Source organism: Suricata suricatta, chromosome 14, assembly GCF_006229205.1.
Source record: "Suricata suricatta isolate VVHF042 chromosome 14, meerkat_22Aug2017_6uvM2_HiC, whole genome shotgun sequence".
Lineage (NCBI taxonomy): Eukaryota > Metazoa > Chordata > Mammalia > Carnivora > Herpestidae > Suricata > Suricata suricatta.
The window spans coordinates 48,034,672-48,059,920 of NC_043713.1; the positions used below are offsets into that span (position 1 = coordinate 48,034,672).

Here is a 25,249-nt window from a genome sequence, read left to right on the forward strand (position 1 = left end):
CTATCAGAATATTTATATTACAACTTCATTAAAATATTTTTTAAAAACCTATAGCATCATTCATATACATAAAAACAGCATTAGCTATGTTAAAAAATTAAGCTTTAACATCTGTATATTAAACACTGTATACATTGTCCCATTTATATACATCTCTTCATCTTTACATACTTCTAATACTATTTAAATTTCAAATTGAACAAATAGCTCACCCAATGGAAAAGGGTGAATCTTCTTCTAACAAAGAAATAAAAAAACACTAGTTACAAAAAATTTAACAGTTTCACTCAGAATCTGTTATCTATAGAGAACCAGCAGAGAAGGGCACAGGAATAAAACAAAAATTCTAGCTAGAGCCCACATTAGTTATCCTAACTACAGACAGAATGAACCATCATCAGAGTCCACAACTGACAGGGCACTGTAGACAATACGTCACTGCAGCTGCTGTTCTGACATTTCTTTAAATGTATCCTTAAGAGGCATAAAATTCTACTATGGAAAGACAGAACACATCTATAAATATATAGATACAAGACACAGAAATACATATACATGACCAACTACAGCTATACAAAAGGGATACTGTTTCTACCACAACCTTCAGGGACACACACACACACACACACACACACACACACAATGGCTTCATCTTAGACCCCAGCCTTAAAGTTATTACTAAGGAATCACAGTGCTTTATATCTATATTTTTAGATATGCTTTGTCATGCTGTAATAGAATTCTATGTTCCTTAAGGAAACACTTAAAGAAATGTATATACCTCATATGAATTTCCCCATAACACAGCTCTATGCACAGATTCCAAAGAAATGTCATTTCATTTCCACACCCAAAGTATAAGAGAGGCAAGAGAACACAAAGATTAAGGGAAATTTACCAAAATGTTCAATGACCAGAACTAGGTATAGGCAAACAGCACAGCATTGTTGGGATTAAAAAAGGAACAAAATATACATACCTCTTTATGTGTCTATAATATTTCATAATAAGAAAATCAATTGTGTTATAAATAATTAAAATTGCTGACATATTTTACGTTTAGAAAAAAAGGCACATGTGAAATCATTTTTAGAGAAAACCCCATTAGGAACTGGTCCCTTCATGTGTTCATTCTTTCCGTCCTTAAGTGATACTTAGTGAGTGCCTGTCAGGCACTGAACAGGGTGCTAGAAGTATTACAGACTTTGTGTGAGATACACCTACTGGTGAGCATGTACACTGCCTCTTTTTATAAAGTCTACTGAGTGCCTGAGTGGCTCAGCCTAGTTAAGTGTCTGACTCTTGATTTTGGCTCGGTCATGATCTCATGGTTTGTGGATTTGAGTCCCACACTGGGCTCTGCGCTGACAGCACAGAGCCTGCTCAGATTGTCTCCCTCTCTCTCTTCCCCTCCCTCGCTTGCTCTCTCTCTCTCACAAAACAAAGAAATATTTAAACAAAAAAAGCCTGTTACAATTTTAAATACATCTGACATTAATCACAGCAACTTCACTAGTAGGACTTCTTATGGATGAATTCCTCTAATGTGTAGGAGTACTGGAAGATCAGACCGGTTTAGAAAAGTTTCTTAGCACTTATTATGCATAAAGCATCATATTTAGTAATGTAGAGTATAGAACACTAAATAAGAGACATAGTGTCCACAGGAAAATTTTTAAGGAAGAAAGCATCAACATAAAGAAGATGAGCAAAGACAAAGACAATTTCAAGTAATCAAGTCCTCCATTATGACACCACATGGCACTTTATATATAGAACACTAAGTTTATGATACAAACCTGACTTTTTCCTTATGACACTTTGCCAGTGCTTTGCAGAGACTTGGATCAGGACAGAGATCAAGTGGCGATTGACCTTTCTTATTTCGAATGCTGAGGTCAGCGCCATTGGCAGCCAAAAAACAGGCAATCGATGCTGCACTCTTCTTCTCCGCCCCCTGGGTACCAAGTCCCATTATTAACTGAAATCAAATGAAGAGAGTCATTATTTTCCCTTTAAGAGTCTGTTATCAGTTCTCACCCCTAAATGTGTCTGTGCATGTGTGTGTATATTATATAAAAATTATATTAAAATGTCCGAAAAGAACTCACAGCTGACACAGATATGGTGGACATTTATGAGCTGCAGTCCTAACACCTGTTCCCCCATCATTCCAGTTTTCTCAGGAATACAGTTTGAGGAATGATCCACTCTCTAGTTCTACAGATGGACCAAAGAAGGCTGAGACAGACCCCTTCATCTAGGTGATTAGTTCAGGGATGACAAATCAGATCAATTAAGGTCAATAAAACTAAAGACTGGGGCTTCTGATTTAAGATACTGAGGAAACAGTACTCTCTTTTCTACTCAATTTAGCTCTGCTGCTGCTAGCAACTGACAGGAAACAGTAAGAGGAGAGACAACAGAGAAAAGAACCAACACCAAGGAACTGAGTCACGAAATGGAGAAGTGATCAATCAGGCTTTGATTTCATATCAACTACTGATTCAAACATGTTATCAAACATCTGTAGAGCATCTATAACAGACCAAGTACTATTTTGAGCACTTTCCATGAATTAACTCATTTAATCTTTATAACAACCTTATTATGGAGGTAATTATTCCACTCCCTCCTTTTTAAAATGAAAAAAAGGAGGTATACAGAGGTTAGAGAATTTAGCTATGGTCATAGAGAAAGGTGGCAATTCTAAAACACTTTGGTCTCAGACCAAGATTTTTGCAATCTTAAAAATCGATTCTAAAATTCATATGGAATGGTGAAAGAATAGTCAAAAACTTAAAAAGAAGAAATAAGTTGGAGGACTTATACTACCTGAGTTGAATGTTTACTACAAAGCTACAATAATTGAGACAATACGGTTGGCATCACATAGCTAAAGACACAGATCAACAGAACAGAATACAAGATCTAGAAAGACTTCACATATATGGTTAATTAATTTGGGACAAATGCACAACAGGCAATTCAGTAGAAAAAGACAGTCTTTTCAACAGATGGTGGGAGAATAACTGGACCATCTATAAGGAAAAAAATCAACTTTGATCCATACCTAATATTATATATAAAAATTAATTCAAAATGAGCGGTAGGGCTAAGTGTAACAGCTGAAACATTATAAACTTCTAGTAGAAAAGAGGAGAAAACCTTTGTGTCCTTGGGTTAGGCAAAGATTTTTCATATAGGACACAACACAAAAAGCACAAACAATGACAGAAAATTTTGTAAATTAGACTTCTTCAAAATTGAGAACTTCTGTTCTTCCAAAAACACTATTAAAAGAATGAAGAGACAAGCCACAGACTGGGAGGAAATATGTGCAAATCCCATAACTGATACAGAACTTGAATTCAGAGTCTCAAAATTCAATAGTAACAAAATGGCTCAACAAAACAAGGCAAAAAAGATGGGAAAAGACACTTCATCAAATATATGTGATTAACAAGCAAATGAAAAGATGTTCAGTATCAGGCAGTAATCACTAGGGAAATGCAAATCAAAATCCCAACATACCACTACACACTCACATGAATGGCTAAAGTTAAAAAAGAAGAACCAAACAACTTTGAGTAAGAATTTGAAGCAATGTAGTTAGAATTAACTATTGCTTAGTTCGCATACTATATTTCCACATACGCAGTTCTGATAAAACAATTTATCAGACAGATAAAATTAGCCATAAATTTAAGATCTTGCATTAAAAGATATTTCTGGAAAGAAAAAGATTCTTCCAGTAGTACCGAATTAAAGATTAATTTACTCACAGTGTTTTTGGATGGCTCCCAAGCAGCATCGACCTTCCCCACATCTTGCATATCTTGGAGTTGACGTAGCTGAGACAAGGTATGATGCCTGAGAGCTTCGTGCAAAGGAGTATCCCCATCTTTATCCTGAATATCTAATTTGGCACCTGCACGGACCAAAAGCTAAAAGAGAAAGACATCTCTTTTTCTAAGGTCTCTCTGGCCCACAAGAAATTACAACAAATCTAAACTAACAGTGACAGAGCCCTGAACCTACCTGAAGGGGGTTGCCCCTAAAGCCAATTATTTTTATGTATTCACTTGCTACTCTCAAAACTCCTGTGGCTCCTTTACAAATAGCGATGAGCTCTGGCTACTCAAATATATCAAATCAGAGAAAACAGAAAGAAGTGAGAGCCAATTCACAGACTCCAAGATCAAGATAACTGAGAGAAATTCAGGACTTTTTTCTTCCTTTCCCTCCTTCCTTCCTGCCTACTCCTTCCTTCTCCTTCCTTCTTCCTTCTAGATTTTTTAAAGTACTCTCTACATCCAATGTGGGGCTCAAACTCAAAATCTCAAGATCAAGAGTCATATGCTTCTACCAACTGAACCAACCAGACACCCCTTTTTTCTTTTAATTTCAGATACATGCGTTGGGATATTTTAAGTACTTCCAATAGGACAAAATCATACTGTTCAAAATTCTATTAATTTAAGAAACAGCAAATTATTTATTCACTTCTCTTTGGTCAATTTTCTAATTGTATAGTCATAAGAAAAGTCCAAAAATCACAGATAAATGAAGAATTTTTAGCAAGAGGACTTTTAAATAACAATAAATGTGAAGTGTTTGCTAAACTACAACCTCTGATATAAAATACATAACTGATATACTTCAATAGATGTTTTAAGTAGCAAATACAACTTTGTATTTAAGTCTTTGCTTATGGAACTTTAACAATTTTCCTAATTCTTTCTACAAATACTGTCTGAATTTTAGAAAAATACCATAAGCCAATCTCAAGCATGTGGTCTTACCTGTCTTGACAAATTGCCATTTTTTGGTGGGTTTTGGGGGTTTTTTTTGTTTTTTGTCTTTTAATTTGTCCCCAGAAGTTTACATTAGATGCCTCTCTAGGACAGTGTTTCTCACACTGAACATGCATGAGAATCACCTGGAGGACGTGTTAGAGCACAGAACGCTAGTTCCCACCCCGGAGGTTCTGATTTGCTCGGTCTGAGGTCGGGCCCAGTAATTTTCTACCAGGGTCCCGGGTGATGCCAAGGCTTCTGGCTCAGATTCTGAGCTTTAAGAATTACTGCTCTATAAAAGAATTTTAAACTGATAATCTTCCAAATATTTTGTCTATAGATCAGTCATACTAAAATATGTATTTCAGCGTTTTTGGAATCTGTGCAACAAACATCCAGCCTGAGCTTTTAATTATAGTTCACTCTCAATTATACAAATTACAAGGGAATGTACTTTTAATTAATTAATTATTTATTATTATTTTATTTTAGAGAGAGAAAGTGAGCCAGGGAGAGGGGCAGGAAGGGGGGCGGAGAGGAGGGGAGAGGGAAGGGGGAGGGAGAGAAGGGGAGGGAAGGGGAGAGAAGGGGAGACAAGGGGAGAGAAAGGGAGAGAAAGGGAGAGAGGGAGACGGAGAGAGAGGGGGAGAGAGGGAGAGGGAGGGAGGGAGAGGGAGAGGGGGAGAGAGAGGGAGAGAGGGAGAGAGAGGGAGAGAGAGAGAGGGAGAGAGAGGGAGAGGGAGAGGGAGAGGGAGAGGGAGAGAGAGAGAGAGAATATCTCAAATGGGCTCCACGCTGGGTGTGACAGGGCGTTTGATCCCACAACCCTGGGAATATGACCTTAGCCAAAATCAAGAGTCGGACACTCAACCGACTCTGACATCCAGGCGCCCCAGAATGTACTTTTTAAAAACTAATTTAGGGACACCTGGGTGACTCAGTCGGTTAAGCGTCCGGCTTTGGCTCAGGTCATGATCTCACGGTTCATGGGTTTGAGCCTCATGTCGGGCTCTGTGCTGACAGCTAGCTCAGAGCCTGGAGCCTGTCTTCAGATTCCATGTCTCCCTCTCTCTCAGACCCTCCCCTGCTCATGCTGTCTCCCTCTGTCTCTCAAATTAAATAAAAAAACATTTTAAAAAACCTAATTTATATGTTACTTTGAAATTCTCTGATTTAATTAATTTTGGGAAATCACAAGTCTGGCAACAAAATTATGTAACAGAGTTTGAAAATCAGTTTTAAGATTTTCCCCCCCCACTATAAATTCAAACTCTCTGCCCAATATTAGCCTAAAATCATAATTTGTACATCTAACTATGCCTTTTGAAAAATCTAACTATGTATAATTTTCAAAACCTTCTAGAAATCTGTCTGGTTAAAACACACCTGTGAGATAAGATTCTTGTTAGTAAATACTTTACCCTCACAATCTGGGTGTGCTGTCGTTCAACAGCAAGGTGGAGGGCAGTTTGCTGGTTCACATTCTGAATATCGAGGTTCGCATTACCCTGAACAAGAACAAAGTTTATATACTCAACATTTGACAATTATGAACAACACTAAAACTATAACTCTTCGTGAGGAGTAAGTAACACAAAACACTGTTGACCACTTTCCTCTCTTCTAGCCACTCCAAACATTATTCTCATAACAGTTGCTAGTAATACAGGAAGCACTGGATAGGGCAGCATCATCTGAGACAGAACAGCAAGCTTATAATAATTATTTTTATTATGGTGACTCCACCCAGGAAAAGTAAAATATAGAAGTTCAATACAGAGCTCAAACACAGCTCCTTCTTAATCTCCATTATACAGCAATAGAGATAATTAGCTCCTTTTAACTATAAATAATATTTCCTAAAAAGTTCTATTAATGAGTATTCATATTGGATTTAGATTTACTTTAATGACCTAATAAGGTCATGTACACTTGCTGCATAACTGAGCTCTTATTCAGAGAAAAGGAACTTCGCTTGAGGATGAGAAGACAATGTTTAATTAGTATATAAAAATACTTATTAAAGGGAAAGCAGAAAGTCCTACTAGTGTCCTGAGATACTCAAAGCACTACATGAGAACAGCTGATGCCAAGGACAGAGAAAAGGAGCAAAAGTCCTGAACTTACTAGCACCAGGGGACCTAGAGCTTGGTGAACTGAAGCAAGCATTCTGCCATTTCACGCTCATTTCCTTAGTTGTAACATGGTGACTGTACAACCTATTACACAGGGCCAATGGGATGATGGGGTTCAGGGTGAGCTGTACCTAAATAATCCCACTTTGGCAAACTGATTGTTTTCAATTAAAGTTACTTAAACAGCTCACACAAGGACACTCAGACCTTCCTTTGCCTCCCTGAAAGCAAGAAATAAATTCCCCATGTGAAGGCTATCCTCCTTGACCCTGGAGGGTAGAGGCATCCTTCTTGTCAGAGATAGGGAATTAAGGTCCAAGAACTGACTATATAAATAAACTTTGTTACTTCATTTATTTACTTGCTTCCACAAGCCCAAACCCCTTTGTGAATTCTCCACACATAATTGTTTAAAAGGTATAAAAGCTGCCAGCTTTGGTCACTTAGGGGAGTCTCATATTTATCTGAGCTCCCATGTATACAAAATTAGACATGTTTTTTTTCCTGTTGTTATGTCTCGTGTCAGTTTAATTATTAGACTGGTCAAAGAACCAAGAAGAGAAGAAAGGAAAAATTTTCTTTCCCTCCAGTAAGGATTAAGAAAAATAACACGTAAACTGCCTAACACAATGTCTCATATAATAATAATTTAAAAAATGAAACTAAGTAAACAGCTACAGATTCAAAAGATAAACTTCATCATTCTGTTTACATCTTAGAACCATTCAGCCCTCTGATTACAACTCTGAAACCCACCTGTGCCCTGGCTTGGGGTATCAGGTAGAGCTCAAACTCTAGTAATGCTATGACATTCCAGAAGATGAGACTTTCTGATTTGTTTTTATTAGTTATGTTTCTCTGAGTGTAATCATGAGGAACTTAATCTCAGCTTGTTTTCTTATCTTGCCTTGTTCTCATATAAATGCAGAAAGTGAGGGATTTTCTTTTTTTAAAGTTTATTAAAATTTCCCATCATTAGATTTTCCTAGTATTCATCCATATTTGTTGTATGAATGTACCATAATTCGTTTATCTAGACGGGAGTTGATGAACACTTGGCTTGCTTCCAGTTAGAGGTTATTACAAATAAAGCTGCTACAAATGTTTAGTACAAGTATTTGCATGGAAATGTGTCCTGAGTTCTCCTTGGTACATACCTAAAAGGGGGACTTGCTGGGTTGTATAGTGAATACAGGTTTAGCTTTATTGAAAACTGCCAAATTGTTTTCAAAGTGGCTGCTTTGAAAAACATCAGCAATGTATGTGAATTCTAACTGCTCCACATCCTAACCAACATTTGGTTTTGTTTGCATTTTTAATTTTAGTCATTTTCATTGGTGATTAGTATTTCATTATGGTCGCAATTTCTAATTGCCTAATGACCTATGGTAATTTAAGCAAAATCACAGGGTATATGGTCCACATACAAAAAATACTTGTATTTCTGTATATTTGCAATATACAATAAGAATCTGAATTTTTAAACAATATCATTTATAATGCCATGAAAAAAAACTACTTAAAATCTAAAAAAAAGCTAAATCTAAAACATGCAGAGCAACCAAAATGCCAAGACTTTTTAATAGAAACTAGTAATCCAATTCTAAAATTTATATGGAAATTCAAAAGATCTTAAAGTAATTCTAAGAAAAAGAACAAAATCAGATGGTTAACTTTAACTGATTTTAAGACTTACTAAAAAACAACAATTACCAGGACACTGTGATATGGTCAGTTATCTGTATTTTAGATTGAAAAGGAAATTACCACAATTAACAATACTTTTATGAGCAGTAACTTTAATATTTAATAGTAAAGGCTTACTAGTCAGTGGTATTGTAACAGTACTGTAGGGTGACAGATGGTAGCTACACTTGTGGTGAGCACAACAAGTAGCATTTGAACTGTCAAACCTCTATGTTGATACCTGAAACTAAGGCAACACTGAGTGTCAACTACACTTCAAAAAATAACAATTAAGGCTTAAAATGGCAACTCTTTCTTCTTTTATCACAACTTCTATAGTTCATGGAGTATCTATCTTATGATCTGGTACTTAATTACACACAATGAACTGTTTACTAAATTATTCTGCTATTTCATCTTCTAAACTAAACTGTAAGCTCCTTGAAGTCAGAGATCATAAATAATTCATTGGTAACTTCAATGCTTCTATATGGCATATGCTCGACTGAGGTATTTAAAAATTTTAATGGAAAAGCTAAAACATCATAAAACTACAGAAACTAAATTCCCCAAAAATCCAATATCTAAAAAGTGTAGGTTATCTTATTTCAGAAATGAATGGAATGACTGAAATGAACCTATACTGCTATCCATTCAAATTGCAGAAATTCCACAGAAGTCATGAACCAAATCCCCAGATCCTGGCTGAAGACTTGCTCCTGGATGGCAACTGGCCACATCAGCTTAGATATCAACATGATGGTTCTTGGTCCTATGGCTTGGTCCTTATACAACAGTGGTAGTGATTCTGGGACATCTCCATTCATAATACCTATTTCATTGGACTAATCCAGTGGGCACTGTGGGAGGGAATACTAGGAGCTAAGGGACCCCCCACCCTCTTACTGACACACCACCTCCCTCCATTTAAGATCCAGTGTTAGAAGGATGAAAATGCACCATATCTGAATTTGCATCATCATGGGGTTTTACTGTAACCTACCTAGAGGTAGCTGATGAAGTAATAAGCACATGAATGGCAATGATCCAAAATTGTCAAAAATTATTGCACAGCTTCTCCTACCTGATGTACCAACAGTTCAGCCACTTCTACGTGATTGTTAAGGGCGGCCAGATGCAAGGCCGTATAGCCATCATCTTTCTTCTCATCCACAATCCATGGTCTTGGTAATTTAGATAGTAAAACACGCATTGCACTGAAAGTCAAATTTACATGGTTTTGATGTTTATACAATTTGATAGTTAAATTATTTTCTTTAAAAAAATTATTCAAAAAAACTTGAAATCAAATAAAAGCATTCTTCTTTAAAGAAAATTACACCCTCAGAGACAAATGAAATATATTTTTTCTAAATCTCAAATATGCAGCTTTTTCATGCTTTAAGAAGTAAAGAAACTATCACTTTTGGGGAACAGAATCAAAACAGAATGATGGTGTTACATGGGGAAAATATTATGAGAGGGGAAAAAAAAACCCAAAGAGGAAAGAAATATATCCAGATAAGGACATATTTATGATTTTATGCACACTCTTAGGTTCAATTTGAATAGTATCTATTAATGAAAGAGTTAAAGAACAGCCAGATAACAACAACACAGTAGGAATAACAATGCTAAAAAGATAAACTTCATTTAATGGGCAGATTATAGTGAATTGAGCTAAAAATCTGATGTATGGCATTTAGCAGTGCTAAATCTAGTTATATCAAAATACAAAAAATGGTAATTATAATTTAATATTTAAAATTTAACTATCAATAACAAAATATTTCTAGAACAATAAAGACACTTATCCTGAAGACCATCAAAGAGTAAAGTATTAAAGAGCAGAAGAAGTAATTATTGAGAAGTGATGCTTCTTCATAAACTAGCTAGTGGGAAAGGGGCCTGGGTAGCTTACTTGGTTAAATGACTGACTCCTGATTTTGGCACAGGTCATGATCTCATGGTTCCTGAGTTCGAGCCCCATATCAGGCTCCATACTTACAGCATGGAGCCTGCTTGGGATTCTCTCTCTGTGCCCCTCCCCTGCTCACATGCATGCTCACATATGCACTCTCTCTCAAAAATAAACTTCAAAAAAGTGTATAAAATATTAAACTATTTGGACCACATGAAAATAAGAAGCTTTTGCAGAGCAAAGGGAACCATCAACAAAACAAAAAGGTAACTGACACAAAGGGAGAAGATACTTGCAAATGACATATCTGATGAGGGGCTGATATCCAAAATATGCAAAGAATTTACAGAACTAAACACCAAAAAACCCACAATTCAATTAAAAAATGGGCAGAGAACTGAGTAGATATTTTTCCAAAGAAGACATAGAGACGGCCAACAGACTCATGAAAAGATACTCAATATCACTAATCATCAGGGATATGTAAATCAAAACCACAATGAGAAATCACTTTATACCTGTCAGAATGGCTAAAATCAGAGATAAGAAATAACGTGTTGGCGAGGAGGTGGAGGAAAAGGAACCCTGCTATATTGCTGGTGGAAATATAAATTGGTACAACCACTGATAAAAATAGTATGGAGGTTCCTCAAAAAACTAAAACTAAAAATATCATATGATCCAATAATTCTACCAGGTATTTACCAAAAAAAAAAAAAAATATATATATATATGCACTTCTGATTATTGCATCATTTTTGACAATTGCCAAGATATGGAAGCAATACAGGTGTCCACTGATAAATGAACAGATAAAGAAAATGTGGAACATATATACAATGGAATATTACCCAGCCATTAAAAGGATGAGTTCTTGCCATTTGTGATATCAGGGATAGACCTAGAGGATGCTACACTAACTCTAAATATATGTTAGAGAATATGATTTAACTTACATGTGGAATATAAAAAACAAATGAATAAACAAACAGCAGAATCAGACCTATGAATACAGAGAACAAACTATGGTTGCCAGAAGAGAAGGGGACATGGGGTTGGTAGGTGGGAGATGTGGGCTTCCAGTTATGGGATGAATGAGTCACAGGATGAAAGGTTCAGCATAGAGAAAACAGTCAATGATATTTAACAGCACTGTATGGGGACAGATGGGACAGATGGTAGCCACACTTGTGGTGAGCATAGCATAACTCACAGAGATGCTAAATCACTACATTGTATACCTGACAATAATGTAACATTGTGTTTCATTTACACTCAAATAAAAAAATTTTTTTAAAGAAATGATGTGTCTTAGAGAAAATCTCAGCCCACTCCAAAAAAGAAAAGTAAAATTAGAAGTAACTTTCTTGAAGCACCATGGGGTCAGTCAGCCCAACTCTTGATTTCAGCTCAGGTCATGATCCCAGGGTCATGGGATCAAGCCCCCTGTTGGGCTCCGTGCTGAGCATGGAGGCTGCTTAAGATTCTTTCTTCCTCTCTCTTTCTCTCTCTCTCTGCCCCTCTGCCCTGCTTGCGCTCTCTCAAAATTTAAAAAAAAATGTGACTTACTATATGCTAATAACTTTTTTAATGTTTATTTATTTTGAGACACACAGAGAGTACATTCACTTGTGTGTAAGGGGGGGGCAGAGAAAGAGGGAGAGAGAGGATCTCAAGCAGGCTCTACGCTGTTAGTGCCCTCCCAGTAATTTTTCTTAACAAACATTTATGTAGAAAACTCATAATTTGGAAAAATCCTCCCTTAAGACTGAGAAAATAACTGCTCCTCTAGAGTGTTGGGCTTGGCGTGGACAGCATTGATACACACACTATTAGACTACAGATCTATCCCCGTTCCTGACAAAGAAAGTGAAAACAAAAACGCTTTTAAAATTATGCCAACAGAATATTAAAGGGCAAGAGAGGGTAGTAAGATACATATTGGGATAGTTTTTCCTAAGGTGCTATACGTTAAAGATAAAAACCTGAAATACAGAAATGTTACAAATGTATAGGAAAACAGGCTGAAAATACAGAATAAGCAAGTATATAAATGAAACTGTAAGTCTCTAAAGTAATGAGAATAAAGCCCAACATGACCCAGAATGTGTGTCTTTAATGGTAGCCATCTATGACTCCCATGTAGGAAGCCCAAGAAACCTCAGGACAGGCTGTATTTAAATTTGGAAGTTTATAGCTTTTATCAAATTTTAAAACAGGTTTATAACCCAAAGTATACTGAGAATCATAGCTTAAAGACAGCTTTCAGTGGTTGTTACTTAAGTTATCATTGCTCGGGGGTGAAGAATTCTTTGGAAATCTATGGAAAACTATGGACTTTCTCCCAGAGAAATGCACAAAATATAGCTACTCACAATTCTGAGAGTATCTACAAACTGCTAAATCCCAACACGGGCCTCTTACAAAGCTAAGGTTTCCTGCTTTCATTTGTTTACAGTAATTGTAAGGATTCCAGGGGTACCTGGATGGCTTAGTTGGATAAGCATCCAACTCTTGATTTTGGCTCAGGTTATAATCCCATGATTCGGGAGTTTGAGCCCTGCGTCAGGCTTTCTGCAGACAGCACAAAGCCTTCTTGGGATTCTTCTCCTTCTCTCTCTGCCCCTCCCCTGCTGTGCTCTCTCTCTAAATAAATAAACATTAAACATAAATAAATAAATACCCTAATCTTCCTCATTAGATGGGTTAAAATAAGATACTACACATTGGGGTGCCTGGCTGACTCAACTGGTAGAGTATGCAACTCTTGATCTCAGGGTTATAAGGTATAGAGATTACTTAAAATCTTAAAAAAAAAAAAAAAAAAGGTAACCAGATATTATGTAACTCTGATTCAGATTCTTAATTGGAGAAGTACTGGTACCACAGTAAACTACTACATGTTTAGATCTGGCATAATCACGATGCCAGTGCCAAACATCATCTCAGTACTCCACACATGTGACCACGTGAGAAATGGAACTTAAAAGGGCTTTAGGATTCTTCTGGAGAGTTTAGAAAATGCAAGTATAACATCAGGTGGGAAAAAAGTTTTATTAAAAACAAAATGTAATCATAAGATAATAATGTAAACACTTACTGATCTAAACAAAAATTGTGACAGGCCTCTGTTTTAAAGACAGGGGGTAACAATGTCAAGAGTTTTAAGTCTTCATTTTCCATGACATGAAATCAGTAGACAATGTCTACAATTGATAATTTAAGAAAACTGCAGGATAAGCTGGAGTTACTGGGTGCACGGTAGGACAAAGGGATGAACAGGGTAAAGCAGAACATAGTTCTCTTTCATTATAAGCTTTGTAGTAGTATTTGACTTAACTACGCATACATATTAGTTTGGTTAAAAAAATAAGTCAGAACACTAAAATAATATTTAGGCTTACTGTATTAAAATCTTTTATATTTTCTACCTTAGTTCTTACAGGCATGACCTATAAATATGACAGTAAGTTTTACATCCTAAGGTGTGGTTTTATGCTAATTTCATCTTTTTTTTTTTTAATTTAAATGTTTATTTGTTTTTGAGAGAGAGAAAGAGAGAGCCAGACAGAAACAGAGTGTGAGCAGGGGAAGGGCAAAGAGAGAGGGAGATACAGAATCTGAAGCAGGCTCCAGGCTCTGAACTGTCAGCTCAGAGTCCGACGCAGGGCTTGAACTCACGAACTATGAGATCATGACCTGAGCCAAAGTCAGGAACTTAACTGAGTTACCCAGGTGCCCCTAACAAGGTTTGTTTTGTTTTTATTTTATTTTTTTAGTCACATTATTGAATACAAATCCTTGAGAAGATGGTTCTTTATGAAACCATGTTTGCTAGGGTCTTGCATTCCTGCTTCAGAAGTACTTTCCCACATTAAACTGGCAATAACTCAAAGAAAAGAAACAGAAAGAGGAGCAGTTCTTTCTCTGGACATAAGCTATCTATCCACTGAGATGGAACCATCACTAACTTGTTCTTCCAGGCTTGTATTTCCCCAGTGAAAGAACTGGAGAAAGCTGAAGTCTCTAAGAAATAAGAGCCAATGGCTTAAAAGAGTAATGAGGCCTTAACCAGAAATAGTATGTATTCTTGAAAACCTACTGCCTCTCTCCTCTCTCACTACCTTGTGTCTTTTTGCTTTTTCTTCTCAGTACACAATGTGTAACTGAACTGTAAGAACCAAAGAAAGAAGCACCAAAAAAGATCCCAGTCCCTTCTAGATCACATTCTATAAAGTAAATCAAATCCTAATATTAAAATGCAAAATTTAGATTTTCAGAGTTTTCAATTCAGAACAAACCCATTCTGTTAACTAGTCCCACTTACGTGGGTGGACAATCTGAGGAGCCTACAATACAGCCAGTAAGGCCGCTGCAAGCTGTCCCCTGCAGCACTGTAGTTAACGAAAAGGAGACTTACACTACAATCGCTGAGGTCCACGGAGTGGCAGAGAGAAGGGTGTTACCAGTTCAATACATCAACAATTTTATTGGGGCACCTGGGTGGCTTAGTCAGTTAAGCATCCGGCTCTTGGTTTCAGCTCAGGTCATGATCTCATAGGTGGGAAGTTCGAGCCCGGTGTTGGGCTCTGTGCTGATTTTCTCTCTCTTTTTCTCTCTGCCCCTCCCTGCTAGATAAATAAATAAACTAAAAAAAATAATTTTATTGACTCAACAGACTCTCACCTGTGGAGCACAGTATATGAGATATGGTGGTATTTTTCCTGATGCCCAAATATACTTCTTTATTTCTCAATCTGGTTGTTTTCCAAGGGGTTAAGGACATGGATGGTTTAAAGATAAGATCTTACTACCAGTTAAGCAGGCATTTGTGAATAGTGCCAAAGAAGCATTAAGTTCCGGAACAACTAATAGTGGTGCCTAGCATAATCCCTGGCACATGGTAATACTCAAACGTTTGCTGAATGATGAACAAATGAGTTCTAAGAAGCAGAGGGGACGAGCAGCTGTCTACACTGGTATGTAGCAGTCAAATGGCACTGGGTCCATTTTTAGGGCCTGCCAGGCTTTACAATCTTTCTTCAGATATAGGCAACATTTTTCCAGACAAAGTAGCTAACCTATGGAGGCCATACATGTTAGTATCTTTTAGTGTAAAAAGACATCAGAATAGCACTATAGCACATATTAGGTGTTCAATAAATGCTTGCTAAGTTAACGAACTCCTCAAGTAATAAAACCAGTTGGTCCAGAATTCATAGAGGAACCTACTAAAAAAGTTTATTGATCCCAGCAAAAGTTCTTTAGGGTGAACTAAGAGCAGATTAGGATGTGACATTCTAAACATACTTTTGTTCAATACCCACCCCTATCTGAATGGATGCAGACAAGCAGCCTAGGAAGATATATACCAAAATGCTACCCACAGGAATCACTTTCCCAAATGAATATGGCTAGTTTTTATTTTCTTTCATCTAGCTATAAGTAGAAGAAAGAACTACAGTGAATAGACATTAACATTACTTAGATGTTTTTAATTTTTTGCGTATGTGCTTTTTTTCCCCCCATTCTTTTTTTTTTATGTATACCACAATTATAAGCTTCATTAATTTAACTTAATTTCATTACGTAGGAACTTGATAACGTAACAGAATTTAGCTCAGAATGAGAAAGAGATATGCAACAATGCAGGCTGCAAAAGAGTTGTACACCTGAGTACTCAATCATTCTTATACTAAAGATAACAAAAAGTATCTCTTGAATGACCAGTCAGTTCTTATTTCTCCTTCTATGCTGTAAGCCAGGAAAACCTATTTTAACTTAGCTTTTTATTTCCTTTGTATGCCTAGTGTAAGGAGCTCAAAGTTTTGTTGAATGAAACAAATGAAGAAACAATCAAATGAACAATTATTTTCTGAATATAACAGAGGCAAGTATATTAGTAACCTATTAAATTTTTGGTATACTCTCGTTCCCAAAAGTGGTAATTCATTATGACATTATTTCATGATGACAAATCAGAGCAGTAGCATGGCCTGGTGATAAAAAGCTCAAAGTCTGAAGCCAAATAATCTGGGTTCAAATTCTGGGACTAGCAAGCTGAATGGATGATGACTTAAGCAGGTTACTTAACTTCTATGCCTCAGTTTCCTCATCTATAAAATGTGAAGAATCACAACTCCTATCTCAAAGAAGTTGTTATGAAAATTTTAAAGGGCTTAGGAGAATTCCCAGCACTTTAGGTGTTTGCTTTAAGAAGAAAAAAAAGCTTTCACTGCTACAAATTGTTAGAAAAAAATGAGGCAATTTAGAAACCTGAAACTTAACCTATCTTAAATTGAGACACGTGTCACCTTCTTTCAATATGTGTAAAAGTATTTCTGAAAACTGACTCTTTAAAACTGCCAAATGTCTACAGAAGCATTCTTAATGTCACTATTTTAAAACAGCTATCCGAAATAATTCACCTGCTATGGTATTCAATGCTAAAGACAAAAAGAATGTCAAGGACAAACTTCCCTTGTAAGAGAATGAGCTTAAAATAACTAATAGTTTTTCTGGATTCTTAACTGAATAAATGCTTAAGAGAATACTATTTGAATTAGGAACAAGATACAGGCTTGGTTTTAGAAAAGAACAGGTTTCTCTTGGGCATTTTTAGGTTTGTAAAAATCTTAAATTATATCTCTACAAGTTCATTAGATTTGATGTCAAAATATTTTTTCTCCTTGGTTAAAAAAATAAATTTCAACATTACAATTTATTGTGAATATGCCATTAAAATTTAGAGCAAAGTACTCCTCCTTTGAAACTTATACAACAATGGCACATTAAAGATTAGGTTAATTACTATATTTTATAGTCTCTAATAAGTAGAAATGATCATGCCTAAATGTTATTTCAGAAAATTTTAAAGGGATGGCAATGTCAATGGGAGGGGGAAAAAAACATTTCACATTTGAAAATGAGATAGAATTAATAAAATGCATTTTAATAGTTCTAAATATAAATATAATTTCAATATAAAAGTACACGATAACTGAAAAACATTCCAGACCGTTTCTCATCTAAGCACTACAAAAAATTAAAATTGACACAATTAAAAGTTTTAAGTAGCATTTTTCCAAGATTTCATTTACATACTACTCTTTTCCTCCTTAATGATCTCTCTCCACTCTTAATACATAAGTTCTACTTACCATTTCTACATATTTTCCATTCAAATATTACTTATTAAATGTAAAAGGCATGTGTAGCAACAACTAGCTCTAAAATAACCCTGCAAAATCTCTTTAGGCCTTTAGTTATGTAAAATATCATCAGTATTTTTTACCAACAAAAAATTAGGTTATGAAATATATTTTGGCAGCAGAGGGATTTTACTTGTTCCAGATCTGCCTAAAGACTGTCCTGCAACTAACCAGAGTAATATTTTTCCTCTTTCCTTTTTTCTCTTCAGTGCTTCTAAGTATAGTGACAGCCGCATCAGGCTTTCCTAGTCTCAGCGCAAGCTCAGTGAAAATCTGGGAAATGTAAGTGGAAACATGAGAGACCGCTTTATTTGGCAGTGCTTTTTAAAAAAAAGGGGGGGGGGGCAGAACAAATGGCAAAGCCGTGTTTGGACCGCAGGATGAACAATCAATAGGCAGAGAGCAAGATAGAGGCTTCCTCAGCTTCTGGATCGACAATCGACAGCTGAGAGACTATTTTTTGCTATGGTTGACTAAATATGGTCAGGGAAGACAGAGGCACAAGAGAGCCTGTTTGCCTGCGAGTGCATGTTTCAAATGCTTAGCTGCCTATAAAGCTGTAACAGTTTAGCCCGTGGCCACTGAGGGAAGAATATAAGTTAACCTCTGTAGTGACCATGTGGAAGTCCTGACCTTGCTTGCAGACTTGACCTCTGGATATGACAAGGTGGCTTCAATACAGATCTACCAATTAATCTGGGAAACTAAAAAACAAAAAACAAAAATAACCAAACAAACAAAAAACTTCACAGCAAGAAAGATACAGAATTATTTCCTGAGAAGTCAGAAGAACCCAATGTATTCTGGTGGGCAAAGGAAAATAGGGTGAATGTTTAGTTACTTGGGGGGAGTGAGGTGTGTTTTGGTTTTTGTTTTTTTGTCTTTTTTAGATTATAAAATCAACTTTCTCTGCAACTTTCTCCCCTCTTCTGAAGCATTTCATCTGAAAAATAAGCGAGGTTCATTTTCTTGGCCTTATAGCAACCTTCCTTGGTTGCTTAACTTTCTGTGCAGCAAATACAAGGTACTCCTATGTGTGCAATACTGGGAATATGACATTGCAAATCAAATGGCCAACTGTGATTCAATTTTATTGCGTTTTTTAAGGGAGAGGAGAAAGCTTTTTTGTTTGTTTGTTTGTTCATTTGTTTTTCAAATGTATCTTAAAAGGTGAGGTTCTGTATTCACTGATACGGCCCCCTTTTCTCGGCTCTTGAAAAGAAGTGCTGAATCAGCGAACCGAGTGAAGGAACAAGCAAGATGAGATGGCTGCTGCTGCGACTCTTCAGGCCACCGTCTCTCTTCCTCCTGCAAATGCTGCATGGCACCTAAGCTTACCAGGTAACAGAGCACACTGAGGCCTGCACTTTTAAGGATATTGCTTACCTATTACTGGCTCAATGCATGTTTCTATTGTTAACTCTATCTGGGCATTGCCTAACTTCACAGTTCAAGTAGACAGTTTATGTACTGTACAAAGGAATGCTGTTCAAATATCTTGACAGATAATTTTTGATCTCAAAAATGTACAAATCCGTAACTGTCACTCACTTTACTAAACACTGAATCTTTCTTGTTTCAGATTAAATGATGATTTTGCATCCTTAGTAAATTGCACCCTGCCTGCAAAGTAGGCTACCTTTACTATTAACTGTCAATTTCAAGGTTTAGTCAACCAAGAGACTTGGTAGATCACAAAATACTTTTTAATGCTCACTTACGGCTGGTCACAAAAATAAATCAGACCGTGCATGGTCAGTTCTATGCTGCACTGCTGAAATCGCTGTGGAGCAGGACCATCTACTGCTCTGTTCTGACTTGCTCTCCAGGAGCTGCACTTGCTCTTTATCACAGGCTGCAGAAATTCTGCTTTCCCTGCCTCCCCAAATATGAACACGTCTTATGGTGTTCTTTTAAATTAACCTCCGAATACCACAATAATTAAAGGCAACTCACCAACTATAATGTCTTTTTAAGCTAAATGATCAAGCTCAAACCCAAGTGCTCATAGGATAACATCTTTCAATTCTTTCAAGTGAGACTTTAGAAAAGTTGAGTGTTCTGGTAGTTTTCCTTTATATTAAAAAAAAAAAAAAAGAATCAAAAAGAACTGAACTCATCAAAATTAGATATTTATACATCTATCTGAATGGCTATTCAACTCAAAGCACCAAAATGAAAAATTCAGGTAAGTAATTAATAAAGACAAAGGAATATCAAAGAAGTTTTTAAATAATCATGAATTCTTATCTGTGACCTTATTTTAAGAAAACTAACAAAAAATTCATGAACTTTAAAAATGCAGTTCACTCACACTCAAAAGAGTTCTAGTTTTCTTCCTGTTCTTTCAACATTTGAGTCAATATCAGAAGAAGTATTAATTAGTTAACTGGTTAAGTTTTGAACAGTATCTAGTTTGTAGTATCTAGTTTGTAAAAAGAATTTGTACTGAATTCATTACTATCTACTTGTAGGATCTAGAAGCAAACTACAAAGTAAGAAGAAATTCGCTCTGAAGACTATAAAGAAACACTAGGCTGATCTTCCCAATTTCTGAAATATACTCTACGAAAACTCCACTGATTCTATGAATCTCTTGCAAAAACAACCAGACCAGGACAAAGTTCAACAGATAACTGGTTAGTGTTTAGATGTGTCTATATCTACCAAGAACAAGGAACCATAAATGGCACTAATGTTATGATTCAGGTAAATCTGTTATAGTCTTTGACAGTCTCTGCAAATGATCTACCACTGCCATCAGTAAGCTCAATGTTTTACTAACAAATGGGAAAATAAAACATATCATGTTTTTACAGCTAACAACTTAGTAAAACCTACTCAGAGTACATACTTCTTTATGTACCCATATGAACATACAATGCTATGGAATGTAAAGAAGTATGTATTTTTGGTAGGCAACAAACTGCCAAGAGGGAACTAAACTGCGGCTAAAAGAATCCTTTGCTTCTTTCTATGTGAATGACCTTCATACGGTAAATTAACTGAGTATCAAAGAGATGACCTTTGGCAATACTAACACCATTATGACGTGCCTACTGCTTTTAGATGGAAATGAAATGCTGCTAAGATTTCTATTTTGTGAAGGAAAAAGAGTTTAAAGAAAATTTAAAATTATGATGAAATTCCTTTTAAATCTTTTAAGTTACTACCTTTCACATTTTTTAAATTAAGTATGCACATGATTAAAATTTGAATACAGAAAAGAAATGAATATTCCTAACACAAATGAATGAGGGATACACATGACCCATTTCCTGTCTCCACAATTCAACCTCAATTGAAGTATATAATATCACATTACTAGGATCAATTGATTTGTTACGAAAAACAAGATACAACAAAAGCTTACTCCATTACATTTCAACTGCTCTTGATATTTTGATAAATTTATAGTCTGTTAATATTATAGGAATTCCTAAAGCAAGTTTTGTCATTTTAGACTTTCTTTTTTGGAGGCTAAAAGACTATCTTTTAAGTAATACATTCCACGCTCAAAAAAAAAGTGGTGGTGTTAATCACCAAGTTAATCAGGTCCTTAACCCAGTCTTCACTTTAAATGCTAAATTATTACTTAGAATAAATTAAAACATAAAATTTGTGCAGGAAAAATGACACATTCTGGGACACAACTATAAGTTAACAGGGCAAATTGGCAATAGATTGCCAATAATAAAAAGAAATTAATTTATTATCTATACTTTCCTTGAATTTGCTTATTCCAAAGGGGCACATAAAATGAAAACACTATAGTTAAGAAATCAATTTACACAGACAGAATAATCATCTTTGACTGGTACTATGCAACCACAATTTATTTTTTACAAGCATGATAGGTCCACTATTTACAGTATGTTGGAGATATCAAAACACTTCTTTTGTATTTTATACAAAATTTATTTTATACAACTATTAATAAAATCATAAATAATATAAGCTGCTGGTAATACTTTATAAGCAGTAACTGTTTCAAGCTACAATGACAGACTTAGAAAAAATACTAATATTTATATTCATTTATTCTAATCATTTCTTACTACATGTTATCATGCCAACTGCAATATTCAGACATGTATAAAAAGCAAAATGATGTTTAAAATAAAAAATTTTTACATGTTACAAGCTGAATAGAAATGGCTATGTTACCTACAGTTAAAACTGAAAATATATATCTCAAAAATACAGGTTCCTCTATAAAACTACTCAAAAGGTATTACTACATTCATGCTTTATAATGAACAATTGTATTCATTATTCTATAGGTATACAACATTTTATTAATTATTTTTAAATAGCCCAGAGACTAAGACTTTCATTGCTATAATATTAAGAGAACACGATCCTTGGAAAAAATAAATGACCGCATCTGTTATTCATTTTAAAAAGTATGATTATATACTGATTCTAGTGCTTACAAGTTTAGCTTAACATATCTAAGAGTATTTTCAATCACTCTAAAATGTCACATCCATCACTTAGATCAGCTGTTCATTTTTAACTGAGTACATAGTAAACTCTGGGCATCTGCTGACACTGGTGTAACTCAAACATTTCAACTGTCTCTCTGACAGGGATAACAGATGCTGACATTATCAAATGCCATGGCCTCTCCTTGTCCCGATATGGCCAGTATATGAAACTGCACTGCCATCCAAAAGCACACTTGAGCAACTGGATCTGCTAAACAGCTCCCATATAACCAGTAAAAATAGAAGCCAGTTTTATTGCTATCTTCAGCACTTAAGTCTAAGCAATTTGACACCTTTTCATTTCTATTAGAATAAATGGAAAGAATTGTAGTTACATTAATTTCACCAGCAGCATGAAACTCACCAACCGATGCAGAATATACTTAATATGAGAATTGTTTAACTATTGCCTGAATTAGTATTGAACTTCTCCCGGTTTAGTTCAAAACAGTAACTGTTTCTTTACTCTGCACTTCACTGAACGTACTTAATTACTTTATAGGCAAACTATAATTTCTCAAACTTATTTTTGCAAGTATATTTCAGAAGATATCCCCTCCCTGATATTGATATGCAACACTGAAATCACATTATAGTAAAAATCTGTTGTACTGACATTCAAAGTATTATTTACATGGCAGATTTTAATACTCAAATTCACTGATTATAGCTATACACCAAAAGTCAATGTATTACTAAGCTGTTAATAGAAGTAACTGGGCATCTGTACTCAAAATGATGGAGATTTCAGTAGGGGAAACAGACCTGAAAACGGGTTACATTACTAACCTATGATTAGTAACACTACATAAGCAAAAACAAAGAAAAAAGCTGGCATGCACGGTAGTACCTTTCAACACAAGCCCAAGCAATACAGTGACTACACATCTGATCTATTTATAAACCGAAGGGCAGAGGTACTTTCTTAAGGCCACTCATATTCCTCCATCCCCTCTCTGTCAGCAGCTTGCTATTAGTCCTCAAGTATAATACTAAATACAGCAGCCACAGTAGAAAGGTATGACTTTAGTGCTCTTCCCTAACCTACTAGCTTACTCACTTGGTTCAGTGCTGACAGATAAAGTATAAAATAGTACTCTGAAAAACATCAAGGTCTATCTGTTCCTTTAAATGCTGTTGGTTTTAAAAACAGGTTATTGTCTACATTTAAGAATTACACAAAGGTGTACACTGATAATGCATCAACAAAACATTAAAGGGCAAAGACTTCTCCTTTCAAGTAGGAACTAGTAGGAAAAATGCCTTCAAGATAGAAAAGTTTAAATGCACTGACTGAAGTACTGATAGGAGAATCTCTAACACTTGCAGAAAGTTCATAACCATAATTATACAAATAAAACGCAGCTCAGCTGTTTTGTATCCCAAACTAGCAGCACTGCAATGCTTTGCTAGAGCTGGTAAAATGGAACCAAATCGCCTCTTCAATGGATTTGGTCCCCTTCAACCAGCTGTAGCTATGCATTGATTACTACAGGACAACCAACGTTTTCACTTATCAATATCAATCACATGTAAACTAATTTCAGCTTAGTTAAATTATTTGGTTTATGGTTTCAATCAAATAATTTGTTATTGTTAATTCTCCGTGGAAGAACCATAGTGGTTTAATAATGTTTATAAAATGTTTTATGAAAAATGTGTGGACAACTTAAAGATGGCAAATAAATAAAATAATTTTACTTATTTACTGTCTCTCGGTCTTAAATTTCTTATCCTTCAGAAAAGAAACAGTAAAGAAATATAGCCTATGCTGCATAGGAAAAGAAATGGAACTTCCTTCAAAGGAAGAATTGGGAAGGTCACCCAAAACGTACCTGAAACCATAATGGGACACTACAGTGTGATTCTCATGGACATGCACATATTCTAAATTTTAAAAAATAGAACATTAAATATAATAATATTCTAGAAATGCTGGGTCACTATCTTTTATAGGATTAACATTTAATTTTATTGCTATTTACCTGAATATTGTTAGGTTAGGGGGAAAAAGGAGATGATACTGCAGAATATCTTGTGCAGTATCTAGCTCTCCAATCCCAAAACAAGTTTTTAACCCTCAGAAAAGAAAGAAAATGCCAAGTATCATGTCTTTTTACTGTGTAGATATTTCAACTCTCCATACTTGTTTCCTCAGTTGTAAAGCAAAGACCTCTTCTAATAATAACATCCTAGGACTCTCCTCACTCTTCTTTGTCCTTCAAAAACAATAAACATACAAAAGCCTCTCTGTCTCACTGGAGAGAAAATCAAGGAAGAGAAAAATGACAAGTTATCCAACATCTCTCTGGTTTTCTTATTGACAGCAATACAACCATAGATAGTGTAACATTCCTTAATACATGGAAACAAGCATTTCAGTAATGAAGGCCAAGTAGTAGTTTAAAAATCTGCATGTTCGCACAATCCTCAAGAGACCACTCCTCGATTCCAAAATGAAGATCATCCCTTAAAAGAACAGAGGCAAAGTGTGTGTGTGTGTGTGTGTGTGTGTGTGTGTGTAAATATATATATATATATATATATATATATATATATATATATATATATAATCACTTGATTCAAGCCTTCCTGCTCATATTAATCACATTACAATTCTTTCATTGAATATATTTATGTATTACAAGGCACACAGTGTTTGAGAGAGGACGCATAGCACACCTAAGAGAAAATGGACATACTATAAGTAATGTCTCATTTAATAATACTCTCAGTATTACTTTTTACATATAGCACACAGCATGTTCAAAGTTTATAAAAAAAGAAAAATATTCAACACAAAGATATGGTTTGGGTTACCAAATCTTCATATATTCAACCCAGTCTCATTTACCAGACCTTATTTCAGAATTTAAAAAGTTAAATAATGCCTGTAAAATAATCTTAGCATTAACTTGAAAACACAAGATTATTACATCATGTGGTCCATTCATATTTTACTGTTATTTCTCACACTCAACTTACATTAAAGAAAAATGTGTAAGTA

The 25,249-nt window shown here is 35.4% G+C and overlaps 1 protein-coding gene and 1 long non-coding RNA gene across 8 annotated transcripts in view; one reads left to right on the forward strand and one right to left on the reverse strand.

Annotated features, from left to right (window-relative positions):
- MIB1 (mindbomb E3 ubiquitin protein ligase 1) overlaps window positions 1-25,249 on the reverse strand; it is a 112,887-nt gene that overhangs the window by 14,355 nt on the left and 73,283 nt on the right. The window contains exons 13-16 of the mRNA XM_029922235.1: window positions 9,705-9,837; window positions 6,221-6,307; window positions 3,786-3,947; window positions 1,800-1,981 (exon numbers count right to left, since the gene is read on the reverse strand). Coding sequence (XP_029778095.1) covers window positions 1,800-1,981; window positions 3,786-3,947; window positions 6,221-6,307; window positions 9,705-9,837 — 564 coding nt within the window. The remainder of the gene's footprint in view (window positions 1-1,799; window positions 1,982-3,785; window positions 3,948-6,220; window positions 6,308-9,704; window positions 9,838-25,249) is intronic.
- LOC115277837 lies at window positions 18,315-20,601 on the forward strand. Of its 7 annotated transcripts, none has more exons than XR_003902538.1 (3): window positions 18,315-18,577; window positions 18,923-19,093; window positions 20,227-20,601. It is a non-coding gene; the product is annotated as an uncharacterized LOC115277837 (long non-coding RNA). The 7 variants fall into 7 exon arrangements; XR_003902542.1 differs by having other exon boundaries at window positions 18,974-19,093; XR_003902541.1 differs by having other exon boundaries at window positions 18,977-19,093.